The sequence below is a fragment of the Protomyctophum bolini genome (genome assembly GCF_963924005.1).
Source record: "Protomyctophum bolini genome assembly, chromosome: 17".
Taxonomy (NCBI): Eukaryota; Metazoa; Chordata; class Actinopteri; order Myctophiformes; family Myctophidae; genus Protomyctophum; species Protomyctophum bolini.
The window spans coordinates 19669335-19684168 of NC_137878.1; the positions used below are offsets into that span (position 1 = coordinate 19669335).

A 14834-nucleotide genomic window follows, 5' to 3' on the forward strand; every position below is an offset into this window, starting at 1 on the left:
GTGTACAATTTGAATGTGCATATAGCATTTTGATCCACACATTTTAACAAAAAGAACATTGTTTTAACCAAAAAAATATAATATAATTTACAGCTACAGCTAAAGAATAAAAATAGAAATCACTGTTACTGCTGGTGTAAGTTCAGGCTAATTGCAGTGCTAAAAGAAATGGCAGGTCACCAAAAACTGTAGGAGCCATCTTCAAGGGACCATGAAAGTGCTAAGTAAATTCCATGGCAATCCAGCCACAAGTTTTTGAGATATGTTGTATAGGGAGTAAATATGTGCAACACAAGGGGTGGTCCAGTGCTCTGGCCTGACAGTGTTCGAGTTCCGTTCATGACGACCTTTGCTGCATGTCTCCCCCCATCTCTCTCCCTGTCAATCTTCACTTGTATCTATCAATAAAGGCAGAATTTAGAGCCAAAAACTAAAAAAGGTAAAAATCTGGTTAAGATGTCTGCTTTTACAAAATAGCCTTTATTTGATAGACAGTTAAAAGAGATAAGTAGAATGCAGTAAATGAATGGTCTGACTGGCCAGGAATCAAATCTTGGACTCGATCTCATTTGAGCCCCATAATACACGCCCTAACCACTCTGCCATCAGGTTGCCCTTTCTTTGACAAAATAACCTGAAATCTATTTGTTTTCGGAACGCCCAGTTTAGTAGTATCCAATTTCACATTTGATGCCTGCACTGCTCAGTTCCATGCAGCCTGAAATATAGGTCAGTGTATTGCTCTACTGCCCCATCTACCCCTCCTTGTCATCACGGACACCCAATGATTAAAATGATGGATGTTTTAGCCTTGCATTAATGTTTGAATTACGCTGCATGGGGGAAGAGAGGTCAACAAATTATGGGCTTGTAGATCGGCTATTTTCAGCACGCAATGGGGTGCATACTTAGTTTAGAGTAGACTAGTCATTGGTTAGACATGGGTTAAGGTTAGGTTTAGGTGCACTGCCCCGTGGGAGGTTAGGTTTAGGGTGAGGGTTTGAGATAGGTTGTAGTTGTAGGACTAATGACTAGTCTAACCAATGACTAGTCTAAACCAAAAACTGTCTAAACTAAGTACTGCAACTAATTGTAGGTCCCAGCACACGGAGCCCGGATTTTTAGCTGCGGTTTTCCGAAAAACGTGTGCAGTGTGCAACCACCTTTATATACTGGATCTCTTGTCCACTAGTCCCTTTAACATTTTAGTCTAGTTTTGTTTGTTCTTGTTCGCTACACCGGATCTGTGTCTGGTAAGTATTTGTAAATCTTTATTGGTACTGTATATAACAAATAATTATTTTCATTATAATTCTGTATTGCACTTAGTTGCCAGATCTGAAAAGAATACCAGACGAGACAACTGTTATCTCACTGACTGACTGAGAAGCAATGGTGGCATTTCTTGCTACATGGAAAACATAAGAAATTTGCATTTTTTTTAGATTAATGAAATTAGTTTATTTTTTTACTTGAGCAATGACCACCAACAATATTATATATAACCAAATATAATACACATACCAGTATTGTTCATACAATAATACCCATGCAAGAACAATGACCAAACATTACTGGAAGAAATAACCAGCAGGAAAAAACAAGTATGATGCATTGCAAAATTTGCCATCTCATTCTGTCTGAGATATAGAATTTCTCTCCTGGCTCATTCCCATTTTTCAGCCTTCACTTTGATGTATGGTGCAACGGTTTTTAGGTGTTCCATCTTGCCGGCCTTATAATGACAGGTCCATTGATAATGTTCTCCATCATTATCTTATTTCCTTCATTTCATTAGCAACCCACCCAGGCATCTTGTCTGTGTGTCTTTGAGATAAATGAGATCTTTCTGGCCATGTCAGCATGGTAGATCCGTTTGCAGTTCTCAAAGTTTTTCCGCTGTCTCTCTCTGCAAGGCTTTTCGTAATAACGCCGACGCTTCACTGCATCGATGACCCCATCGTGGGCCAGGACCCTGGAAATGTATCAATATTCAAGAGTTGAAAATACTGTCCGACATTGAAGTGTCATTGATTGATAGAGGCAGCATACATGTTCTCTTCCTAGCCAGCCTGTGTGTGTTTTTTATGTAAAAAATAAACCAGTCATGAAAAAGGTTTGTACTTTCTTGCATGCTGTTTTAACTGAAATATCAAAACTAATTGTTATACAGTAGCTCTTCCCTGACCTTCTATGAGGTACTGCGGAATGGCAAGTGCTTATTTCTGCCTGGTGTTTAGATTTAAACATACAACTGACTCAGTCAGGAAGTTTGATTGATATGAAAATAAATGTATCGTTTTTTAACAGCTGCATTAGCAATAAAAATATGTACATTTCACTAATCATTATGTTCCTAGTATCCTTTAGCTAAGAAATGACCAGTATTGAAGCAACAATGAGGTACAGATCTCTGGAGAAAGTGTCAAAGCAGTAGCCCTTAGAATGCATAGGTTCGAAAGTCAATACCATGATGCATTGTGTGAACAACCATATGGTTTCGAGTCGACTTTAGAGATGGTGAACGACTTTAGAGATGGTACATATGGGTTGCTTTTGGTTAAGGTTTGGATCTGGGGAGGGCGTTTTTATTAACTGAGACTGCACTGCACTTGGCTCCACTCGCCACACAATACATGCTGGCCATAGAGGTATAAAAGGATAGAGGGAGGACCGGAGCTACAGCCCGGCCCCCAAGCTATTAATTTCAATAGAAGTTGCTCAGTGGCGTTTTGGAGCACCTGGAAGGCTGCTGGAAGTACCATTATAACTCAATGGCTCGAGCGAACGGAAGAGCAGCCCGGACCTCAAATTTCAGGTTGTACAGCTTGTGTACAACCTAAAATTTGAGGTCCGGGCTGACGCACATGACGTCATGAACGTCCGTCCACCTCCATGAAAGTGCTGCAGTTCCACTTTTCGCCAGTAGGTAGTGGTAGTGGTGGATAGTCTTACTGGGGGCTTGATGCTGGCCAGGTACAGTTATCCTGGCCATAACCACTACCAGCGTGATGTATCCTCCTATTATGATTTATGATGGTGGGTATCAGAATGGATAGATGCTAATCCATCCATTCTATTCCCCATTAATGAGGAGGCTGTGACACAACCTAAACAATAAACATTTTCCCAGAACTAGTTTCTCTCTTCCTCACTTCCCATGTCCCGCCTCCCACGACACAACAGCATTATAAACATCCTGCATGTACACGGTCGGCCAATCAGAGGCAGTAACTAGGACGTGCAGCTAGCAAGTCTCGTGCGGGAGGCGGTACAATGGGAAGTCAACAAGGAATTCACTGAAGAGAGAGGAGAGAAAAGTTCAGCGAAGCAATTGTTTTTAAAAAAGCACACGTTTCCGTTGTCTCCTGCATCTTTAAAACATCTAACCAACACTCAAGCGACTGCGTGGGTCTCCGTGAACAGACAGTAGGTAAAGCGCAGTTCCGCCCCCTCGAGAGACCCGGAAAAGAAATCGCTGTTCATTTTCCTCATAGGCATTTCTTAAAGTATTTATTTAAAGACGGTTACGCCGCGGACAAAGCCAACTCGGATCGTGACAAATCATGACAATGAACACAATGTTTTGGGCAGATCAAATAATTTATATATATATATATATATATTATGCATTGGGTTTCCTTTCCTGGGCCACTCGTTGTTCTGAAAGGGGGAGGGACTGCGACGCTCTATAGGAGAGTGGAATAACCAGCGAGGGACCCAAGGGTACCGCCGTCCAAAATTCATAAAAGGTAACCGAGGGTGCCGAAAGGGGCTAGGAGCTCTCCATGTTTTTGACCAGATGGATATACTTAGCTCTTAATTTCTGACTTCAACATGCCTCTCGTTCAAAATATGAACACGAGGGATTATTCAGCGACTTTATCATAATGATAGCAAGGTAAGCAAGCAAAAATATTTCTCCCATTTTTGTCCGGAACGGAAGGGGGGGCTTACAGAGTAAAAGGACCCATATCTGCGCGACACCCCGAGCTATTATTTTGAAATAAATCCCGGCGCTGATTGTGTTAATGAATGAATTAACCAAACACCAATCCAATGCCTAAATGTAGCTCTGGTCCATAGACTTGGATAAGTTTGAATTCAGAATTAATAGTATATTACTATATTTCTATAGATCTATAGATAATGGTTCTTCCACGTACGTTAATAAATACAATTCAAGAGAACATATTTGGTGCAACAACAAAAAAGGGTGTGTGATGACAATAAACACGGTCCCATAACTCTCATGATTCTCCTCTTAAATCCTGTTTGAGTCTGTAGATAACCAGGGGTCAACAATGACACTTTGAGACACTAAGATTTTGTCAAATTATATCACGAATTGATTAATGCACTGGCCCTTTAAGACAGAGATGCAGAGACTGGGACGTGACATTGAGACGTAATTTAACGTTAGATGCCAAGCTTCTAGTTTGTTTTGACTGTCTTTGTTACCAAGACCCTGAATAATGGAATAAATATAAATGAAGAGACCTGGTTAAAGCCTTGAAAGCGGCATCAACGTTGCCTTCTTGGACCATCACCGTCCGAGCGACGAAGCGAAGATGGTTCGCCATGTTTGTTGAAACCCGGTGTAGCTACAAATATTGGTCGGGTGAGAACGAAGCTACAGCAAATTACGAAAAGATTCCGCCTTGTAGATGGTCGTATAATAACACAACACTTGGTGGCGCCGTTTCCCCTCAAATTGACTTTCATTAGACCCCCAACTTCATTAGACCCCCAACTGATTTTGTGGTGTTATGAAATTATGCTGAACGTTATGATAAATAGATTCATAGTGATACATTGATACATTTGTCTCTCAAATATGTTTTATTATTATTATTATTATTACTATTATCATCATCATCATTATTATTATTAGGCTATGTCAAGGGAATTTAATTGTATAAAATGAAACCTTCTCATTGGTCCCACTAAAACCACTTCTCTGCCCTACATGGTCAGATGAACTGTTGTTCTTTACTTTCTTTCCTTTTCCTTTTTATCATGCAAATTATTGAGGTCTGTAATTTGATTTAGGTCTATCCAATGATAGCGCGCTGTCTATTATAGACACTATCTAAAGACAACAGATCCATGGTGTGCATGCCTGAGTGCTCTTGCCAATTTACATTTTTAATGAATGTCTTCATTAAACCACTGCAATGGAAAAGCCATATTTTGAAATGTGTTAATTTAGATAATGTATTTAATTAATATTTTCTGCTCCTATGACCCGTTTCAGCCCCCTCCCAAATCTCAGGAAACCAAAAGTTGGACGTTGCACTGATTGCTTCAGTGATTATTTTCCCATGCATGCACAACTTGAGCCCTCACTCAGGGAGAGCATATAATAACCCAACAGATTTATGAAACTCTACCTGTTGTCATAGAAACAGAGACTTTTGTTGTCCATGGGTCTTCTTATCAGGGCCATGTCTCTCTCTTGTTTGCTCTCATCTCTTTCCGTCATCCCCCGTGTCTCTTAATCTCATACAGTCTGGCACCAACTGAGGTCAGCCAGCGGTGAGTTCTAGGCTCTTATGGCGATCTGGGCCTAATTGAGATTCAAATGTACTTTTATTGGAGCATTTTCTCGTAATACACATTAGCTTAATTGGCTTGAGTTAGTTACTCTGCTCTGAGTCTGCTGCTTGAAGTGGAAGTCTAGGCTACTCTAAACTAGGAATGCCATTACTCTGCATGGATGCATCTCCTTTCTCCGACTCGCATACTGTTTGACAGTTGAATGTGGTATAATGTTTCCAGAGGTATCACTTCTGATTCAGCCCTGGTGAAATGTTCTTGGCTGCTGTGTGTGTGTGTGTGTGTGTGTGTGTGTGTGTGTGCGTGCGTGCGTGTGTGTGTGTGCGTGCGCGTGCATGTGTGCGTGCGTGCATATCAGTTTTGCCAACCCAAGTAAGTAGGCCTACCCAACCCCATTAAACATCAGTTTACGTGTTGGTTTACAACACAGACAGACCACAAACATCCCACAGGCCAGGGGCATCTCTATCATTATGGTTGGTTGAATTGGTTCACTTGGTTTTTATTTTTTCCACATGGAACTAGGCTATTCAATGAAAAGGTTAATCCTCCACAACTGGAGTCCACATTCTTGTTTACTGATCCGCGTAGGACCAACACATCTTCTGCCTGCACTAATTTATAGGTTATTTAATTCATTGACATCAAAAGTCTCATTAGACTTCAAGTTTGGAAAACAGAATCACAAGTTTGCATTAAGTCCTATAGCTATACCATTACTAAACCAGAGTTTGAACATTAGCCTATACATCAAACTCACGCGTGACATAATTGCTGACAGGTAGATTGACTTTAGGGATTGGGAGATTTTACAAAATAGCTATAATGAGCCTATGATCTAATTCCTGCCACCGCCCAAAAATTAGGCTGGACCAAAATCCAAGCCAATGACCGAACTGACTTCGTCAAAACGCGCATGCAGGCAAGGAGGGCGCACGCACATTAGAGTCGGGTAAACGAAACACCCAGCATCCACCAAGGATATAAAAAAAACTCGGCAGTAAAGATAACTCCAGATTTCTTTCCTCCGTTTTCTCAACTGCGTGTAAATAGGCTACAATGGAGAGAAAGATCACAGATTTCTCCGGCAAGTGGAAAATGAAAACCTCGGAAAATTTTGAGGAACTTTTGAAAGCACTAGGTAGGTGACTGGTGAGCGAAAGAGCGATTGCATTGCATGCCAATATATTATATGTCCCCTGTTCTCACGAAATGTAGGCTCTACTCTACTGCAATTGCTGGAAGAAGATAAATTATTAATAATAATTATATTAATAATTAAAAAAAGATACAAACGTTTAATACTCTGTTAAGAATATATGTGTGTGTGTGTGTGTGTATATATATATATATATATATATATATATATATATATGATGTTTATTTTGTTTTCAGTATAGGCTATACATCGCAACGTTTAATCTGTAGCCTAAAAATGTTATTTGTTAAGTTAATGTATAGGCTACAGTTCATCATGCAAATTCAACATTAGAGCTCTAGTCTACAACATGCCATGCATAGCAGTAGCAGTCATGCAGTAGACTATACCATTCATTCAAACAGCAACCGGTCAATAGGCCTATACTTGAACCAAAACCCAGTTCTTCAAATGAGGACATTTTCCATCGTTTTAGGAACTGCATGGGCTTTTGTTCACATTTTAATGTCTACCTGGAGTGCTGTGTGCGTGTGGGATGAGACATAACTCAAGTTTGACCCTTCTCACAATAGAGAGCACACTATAATCTTGCTTATAGTGTGCTCAAAAGATATTCTCCCAAAGTAAAATCCTCAGTGTAAACTTGTCTAACTTGAGGTTACATTTAGGCTACCCAAATGAACCCATACAATGAAGCCTTATAGGATTTATTAAAAAAAAAAAAAACTTTGTTATAATAACAGTGAGTTTCGGTATGCCTTTATGAGACAGACAGCAGCCAGTCTTTTTGTGCCTGGAGAGAGGGGTCATAGCTGGGCCAGCCAGTGGCATCCATTAAAAATGTGAAGACAAATAGCCTGTGGAAGAATGTTAGATTTCCGTTCATCTGAGGCAAGGACCTCATGCGTTTGTAATTAGAGCCAGTGTAAACGGAACTAAGCCTCCAAATGGGCCCCCTCAGCCAGCTAGCACTGAAGTCCTATTCCCTCATTGCCTTGGGCCTCACCAGCTCGCTCCGGGAGTCTCTGTGTGTGTGTGTGTGTGTGTGTGTGTGTGTGTGTGTGTGTGTGTGTGTGTGTGTGTGTGTGTGTGTGCTTGTGTGTGTGTGTGTGTGTGTGTGTGTGTGTGTGTGTGTGTGTGTGTGTGTGTGTGTGTGTGTGTGTGTGTGTGTGTGTGTGTGTGTGTGTGTGCGCACGCGCGCGCGCTGTCGGCTTGTTATACCATTCCAGAAGCAAATATGAACCGGCTTGAAAGAAACAGAATCAGATGTGTGGATATTTTTCTTACTAAAACCAGTTGAAACCAACAGAATAATAAAGTGGCTGAGGGTCAGGTCACATATTCATCACACAGACATCCAGCATAAAACAGTGTTTTTTACCTCCTTGGGTGGAGGAACGAGAGAGAAATCATGAGTCTACCACCATGATTTCCTTTCCTTTCCATCTCTCATAAATCAGTGACCACAAGAGAAGGCGCGGTCATTCATTATAGATGTCTTCTTGTCCTGTTTATGTACTGTATACGGTCGCTCATGGACAGGTGTAAACGTTTTCCTGAGGAAGATCGCTGTGGCGGCGGCCTCCAGCCCGGCGGTGGACATCACCCAGCAAGGCGACAGCCTGTCCATCCAGACGTCCACCAGTGTCCGCACCACCTGCATCTCCTTCACCGTGGGACAGGCCTTCAACGAGAACACAGTGGACGGACGCCCCTGCACTGTAAATGCTCTGCACCATCTCTCATGTCAATCAATCAATCAATCAATCAATCAATCAATCAATCAACTTTATTTATGTAGTACATTTGTAATCATTATTTTGTCTTAAGTAAAAAAAAAAGTGCACAGATAATTACAGATCTCCACCTATTGATATGTTTAAATTCAGTGAATGGAGATGAAATAAATAACAGCATCACAGAACCAATGCAAAGACTTAAAGGTCTTCATATGGGATGGTATCAAGATTGGTTTTCCAAGCAGTGGTAGTGTATAAGGTGTAGGTTTGTTACCACTTATTTTCTCTGACGTCCAAGCCCATTCATTGAATTTAGATTTACCCAGAGTGACATACAGTATGAGTAGGCAGAGATCTGTCGTCTGTCTATACGCAAGACTATGATAAAAGAATAAATCAAATTACTAAAACAGGCAGATAAAACAGACGACTGGGCAATAAAATATGTTAATTTGTTTGAAAGTCATGTGTGACTCTGGCAGATGCACATTTCAAGTTTATTTGTGAAATGCAGTAGTTGCACAGTGTACATAGTTCAATAAAACGGCTGCTCGTTCTTTGAACAATGCAGAAAATGCAAAGCTAAGTGCAAACATGCAGATACAGGTAAAGAAATTTGTCCAAGAAGACCACTACCGCCTGTTAAGCCAGAAGTCTGTACAGAAGACACATATGGGAGTCATTTGTGTGAAATGTGAGCGCTGTTCTTGGTGATGAGACAGAGCTCTGTTTTTCATTTCTGGATGCTGAGTGAGTGTTGAAGGACAAAACAGACTACAGCATACAGTAACATGCAGTGATAGGTACAAAGAGCTGCAGCTAAAACCCACTTTGTATGATCCAAGAACAATGGGTGTAGGACATGTAGGTGTGACTCGAGGATCTGGATAGTATCACTATCATCTTGAAATAAGGATTATTCTAAGACTTTTTAGAGGACCTTTTTTACACTCTCAGAATTAAACTTAAGATCAGGATTTAGCTGTGTGTATTCAATGTAAATGTACACAAATAATGAAATAAACTTAAAGGTGAATTCCATGCTAGAAGGCTTTCTTACCTTTCTTTGTAGTTGTTACGTCCCCACCAAAGAGGTCCAGGTGTTTCTTTTATGCAAAACCTCCTTATTGGCTATTTTCTCTACAATAAGCCCTCAATGAATTTCATTGAATTGAATGGGGCTATGGGGTGTTGTGCTAATTTGCTTATTTCCATCTAAATAAGTAGTAAAGTGTGCCACTTGGGATATTATTTACATAGGGAAAGTCCAATAATGTGCATAAAGTCACATTAGTGCATGGTGCCAAGCTGGCAACCTTGACATTGCTCGATGAACTGAAATGACAACATCTCTATTCCTGTGTTGTGTACATCCCTGCAGAGCGTTCCAAAATGGGAGACAGACAGCAAGATCAGCTGTGAACAGACCCTACAGAAAGGGGAGGGGCCTAAGACAGCATGGACTCGAGAATTGACTAACGATGGAGAGCTGATATTGGTAATTATGTTTTTTTCCCTTACAGTTTTGATTATTCAAGATTTCAGGGTATAGTAAATCACATAACAACACAATATAATATGTGACACGCCCATACAGAACATACCAAAGACACTATATGTAAATTAGTGTGGAATTATGTTGATTATACAGGACTTTTTTTTTTTTACATTTATGGAATTTGCAGTTGTGTAAAGGGAATTTAGAAACGCTTTAAGTAAAAAAATAAAAAAGTAGATGCCACTTGAGACATGCACATGAATTGTATGTGGTTCTACAAAGATTTTTATTTTGGCCTTTTTGTTTTGTTCTTTTCCTTTCAGACAATGAGTGCTGGGGATGTTGTGTGCACCAGAGTCTATGAAAGAGAGTGAAAGTCGTTCTAGACTTTTGGAAATAGTAGGCCTTCTTCCATTATGGTGCTTCCAGCCTGTTTATGTTTTCTTCTCTGTTTTCATGCTCCTTCTGCCATCCAGCCAGACTGTGGTTAAATCTTGCCAATCAGTGCACTTCCCAGCAAGGCATTCCTCAATGTAAATGAAAGTCTGTTCTGTAGTTGCATGTTATATTGCAGTTCTTATTTTCTACATCATCAAAGCTGTATTTATTCTGTGCGCTACGCCAGCAATGTCACAGCAATATTTCTTGTTTTAAAAAACGTAATAACATTGAATAAAGTCGTTTCATATTGTTATTACTAAATTATTGTTATTACAAACCGTTTCATTTGTTTTCATGACATGGCTCTGTCTGGCCAGCAGTCTGGCCATCTATAAGAGGTTCTCTGTGTGTGCGTGACTGGAGCTAATCTTGCAAATGCAAACTACTAGACCAATCAGTGCCAAACGTCTTATGAAATACCTCCACTAATATTGTTTTCAGCATGTTTTATACTTGCAATGTTGAACTTACATTTTTTTATGCAAGTCAACCAGGCTTTGATTGGGCTGAAATCTAAATAAAATGTGTAATAATATTATCATACTTGACGGCTGACATCAGATGCCTGACGACACAGGCTGGATGCACATTGCAGCCACGCCGTTCCAATGTTGATCCTGAGATCCACATCATTCCCTTTTTTTCCTTCTCCCCTGTGTCAAAATGTTCTAGAGAAATCAAAGATATTCTCCCTAGTACAGAAACATGCAGGCTCCACCCTGCACCTCCTATTCCCTTGTCATGGATCCGTGACTTCTTTCCATGCAGGCCTCTTTTCCTCCTCATCTCTCCACTTCCATCGTCTGCATACCTCTTCCTCTGTGTGCTCTCTGACTTCATCACTCTCCATTTGCCCAGACAGAACTTGTAAAAGTCCTGAGGATAATCCGATCCATATTTTATCAACGCCATTCAAAGGGACGCTTGGCAATAACATGGGGAAAAACAGGGAGTGGTGAGGAAAAAGAGTGAAGGGAAGAAAAAATTATATAATTTCAGTGTACAGAGAGAAGTATAATTCCCACCGTTTCCTTTCCCAGCTGCACCTACTTGAGCTCAATCACCCTCCCCCCCACCTTCTCCTCACTTCTTCCTTGGCTTTGCACCAGGCACAAAGTGTAAAGTGGCTTTCACTTCTAGCTGTTAGGAGGCTTCAAGTTGCTCTTTGTCAATCCCACTTTTCAGCCTGACTGGGTAAAAAAAAGACATCCACTTACAAGAGCAAAAACCAACATTTCAACAGATTTTGAAATCCTGCCCTCAAAGCTCATATGCGTTCAACACAGTGCTTCAAGCTCACTTAATAGCTTCAGTCACACAGTCTCCAACTGTGAAATACAGTCCTTGGGGGTCTCTGGTGCACTTCCTGAGGAGAGTACTTCTACGGTTCACAGGCGTTGATGGTTTTTCCAGGTTTTCAGATAGCGGGCAAGACAAGAACTCTTCTGAAGTTCTTCTCTGGGTTTATACTGTACACTCTGTGCTGAGCAAGCAGTAGGGCTGCTGGGCCCCAGTGTGTTCTCAAATGTGTGTATATTTATGCGTGTGTATGTGTGTGTGTGTGTGTGTGTGTGTGTGTGTGTGTGTGTGCATGCGCATCTGCTAGCTAAGGAGACAGAAAGAGCTAAGCAATTATGTTACTGAGAATTGAGCAAGTATATGTGGGTTAAACAACCTCAACTGTTGTGTGCATTCGCTTATGATTCGCTCATATATCACATTGAGTAAGGCTGTTTTACTGTAAGGCAATCATGTAATTGTATGCATGCTCAACCAAACCACAGTGATGGGTTCTGAGGTGAATGGAAAGTACCATGATCTTTGGTCAGTAAGAAAGAAGAATGCAAGTTCATATGCCAGCTTTTACACGCTTGCGCACGCAGGCACACACACACACACACACACACACACACACACACACACACACACACACACACACACACACACACACACACACACACACACAAATTCAGATGAAACGTATTAAATGTTTGATTAATGATCGTTATTCTCACAAAGACAGTTTAGGCCTATTCATCCGGTACTTCCCCATTACCGAGGTCACTTTACACACACACAATCCTTTTGTCAAATCATTCCACAAGCTATGATGTCATAGAGCCTCACATCGCTTGATTGGCTGTGGAATGCTGTGGTCTTAAGGACCTAGCGGCACCCAACTCCAACTTTTAACTCTGGGCCATCTGGACCGACCAATCATAACAGAGTCATTGTGAGAAATGATGACTCATGATGCTGATGCTGTTTTTGCAAACATAAACAATCAAAGCTATTCTTTCATTGATATTTTTAAAACGATATACAATTAACTGATAGAATAATAGAGTATAATGCATATACATACACTGTTACTGTACATATAAATAAATCCAATGAGACAAAAAGAGTAAAAGTCAATACTATTCAGAAATATCTTCTTTAATGTATATGTATGTGTTTGTGTATGCGTGAGAGAGAGAGAGAGAGAGAGAGAGAGAGAGAGAGAGAGAGAAATTGTGTACAGTACATGTGTTTGTGCATGCATCTGGTGTATGTGTTTTTCAATGTTTGCCATCATATGACCACCCTTCAGTCACCCATGTGACCCCACATGACTGCAGAGTCAAGAGACTGAAAGTGACCTAATTGAGCCGTACAAGGGGTCACACCACATAGAAGCCCATGCCTGCTCTCATAGCTTTACTGCTGTTGACATGCAAAGGATGAACACTAGGGCTAGGGGCCTTCAACAGGGGGTCCGAGACCCCTAGGGGGTCCTCAGAGTTACTACAGGGGGCCGCCACATCTTTGTGTGATAGGATTTTTTTTTTTAATTATTATTATTACCACTTGAACACTAGCATCCCTATTCTGACCCAAAAATAGCAGATCTGTAAGCTTATACTTATCACATATTTTTAGCAAAGAGGTTTGGTGTAGAGAGCAGACCAAGTACAGAGCCAAAGGTTACTAAATATTGATGGTTTAAGTAGGCTACATATAAAAAAAGATATACATAGTTTAATCTGAAACATAATTTTATACAATGAGGTGGGGCTCCCTACTCATCTTTCTCTCCTTAGAGAGAAAGATGAGGTCCTTAGCCTGAAAAACGGAAATCCATTGGATACCGCTAGCCTGGGTCACGGCCGTGTGTGTGTATATGTGTGTGACAGTGTCCGTGCACGTGTCTGAGAGCCGGTTCTAGTTTGCATACATGTACAAAACACACACTTCCGCAAGTAAAGATATATTTCATCCAACATGATTCTGGGATAGGGTAATTTGAGTGATACTCGTTATCATTTGCCCTGGACCAAAAGGTTGAAAGATTTGTTGTTTTGACACATGCTGCGACTGTAGGTCACAGATTACTATGAAAACCTGCAAATCCGTCGATCCGTCAGTCGGTCACACCATGTATGTCAGTCCATCATGCCTCGTGACACGTCACGCCACCATATATGGCCATCAGTCCATCACGCCTCGTGACACTGACCTCATCAAACCCTGGATAGTCATACATGGAGAAGACTGGATCATCCCCTAGATCTGCATATTTTAATAAAAACTCTATCATATCTATCTATGGAGCCGGCCAACAACTCTACATCTGACCTCAAACCTCAAACCCTTAGATCTCCATATAAGGAGCTGACCTGTTCTGACCACCGGAGAGATGGGTGACAGCCGGACTGTAGATGGCACCCGAGAGCAGTATGGGTTGGCACCCCAGCCTGTGTCTTCCATGAGGAGGAAGCCCAACAAACCCACGGTGAGGCATTTAGGAGGGCAATTCATATATGGAGCTGACCTGTTCTGACGTTCCAAATGTTGATCTGACCTCATCAAACCCTGTACACTCAAGACACTTCCCCCGCTGCCACCCTTAGATCTCCATATATGGAGCTGACCTATTCTGACATTCCAACTGTTTTGATCCCCCTAGCCAAAATGCCAGCGCTCACCCAGCAGTCTCCCATCACACAGGCACACATTTGAGGAAATCTGCCTGTGTTCACAATCCTCCATCCATCCATCTTCAACCTCTAGTAATGTACAATAGTAACCTTCACCATAGGGACTGCAAGAGTTAAGTCCAAGCTTGACTTTGTGTACAATAATCTCTCCTACTCTATATGCATGAACTTGACCAGGAGCCAGGTCAATAGAGTAGCATCCTGGGGTGTGCCAATGTGACTGAGGACTTCCCTGCATTCCTCGTGTCACTCACGCTCTCTCACTCACACAACCATGTCACGTGTATTGTGAAAGGGCCACATCAGAGACTGTAAATTATAGGTCGACTCCACACCAATGATTTGCAACTCAAGCTCAACTAGTTGCTACTTGCAACTTTTTTGGGGGCACTACTTTGACGAAATACCCAATCTATAAGCTCACAATGCTTCACTTGTTCAATAACAGGGATCTCTCT

General features: G+C 41.2%; 2 protein-coding genes across 2 annotated transcripts; one reads left to right on the top strand and one right to left on the bottom strand.

Moving 5' to 3' along the window:
- Positions 1-1420: 1420 nt before the first annotated feature.
- On the bottom strand, positions 1421-4595 carry LOC308332081 (small ribosomal subunit protein bS21m-like). Its single transcript, XM_080787713.1, has 2 exons — positions 4501-4595; positions 1421-1975 (listed from the first exon to the last, which is right to left on the bottom strand). Exons 1-2 carry the CDS (start codon positions 4581-4583, stop codon positions 1795-1797), a joined length of 264 nt encoding a protein of 87 aa, XP_080643839.1. The 5' UTR covers positions 4584-4595; the 3' UTR covers positions 1421-1794.
- Positions 4596-6469: 1874 nt separating this feature from the next.
- On the top strand, positions 6470-10649 carry LOC308332378 (cellular retinoic acid-binding protein 2-like). Its single transcript, XM_080788257.1, has 4 exons — positions 6470-6700; positions 8261-8439; positions 9839-9955; positions 10279-10649. The coding sequence occupies exons 1-4, from the start codon at positions 6619-6621 to the stop codon at positions 10327-10329; spliced, it is 429 nt and encodes a 142-aa protein (XP_080644383.1). The 5' UTR covers positions 6470-6618; the 3' UTR covers positions 10330-10649.
- Positions 10650-14834: the final 4185 nt, after the last annotated feature.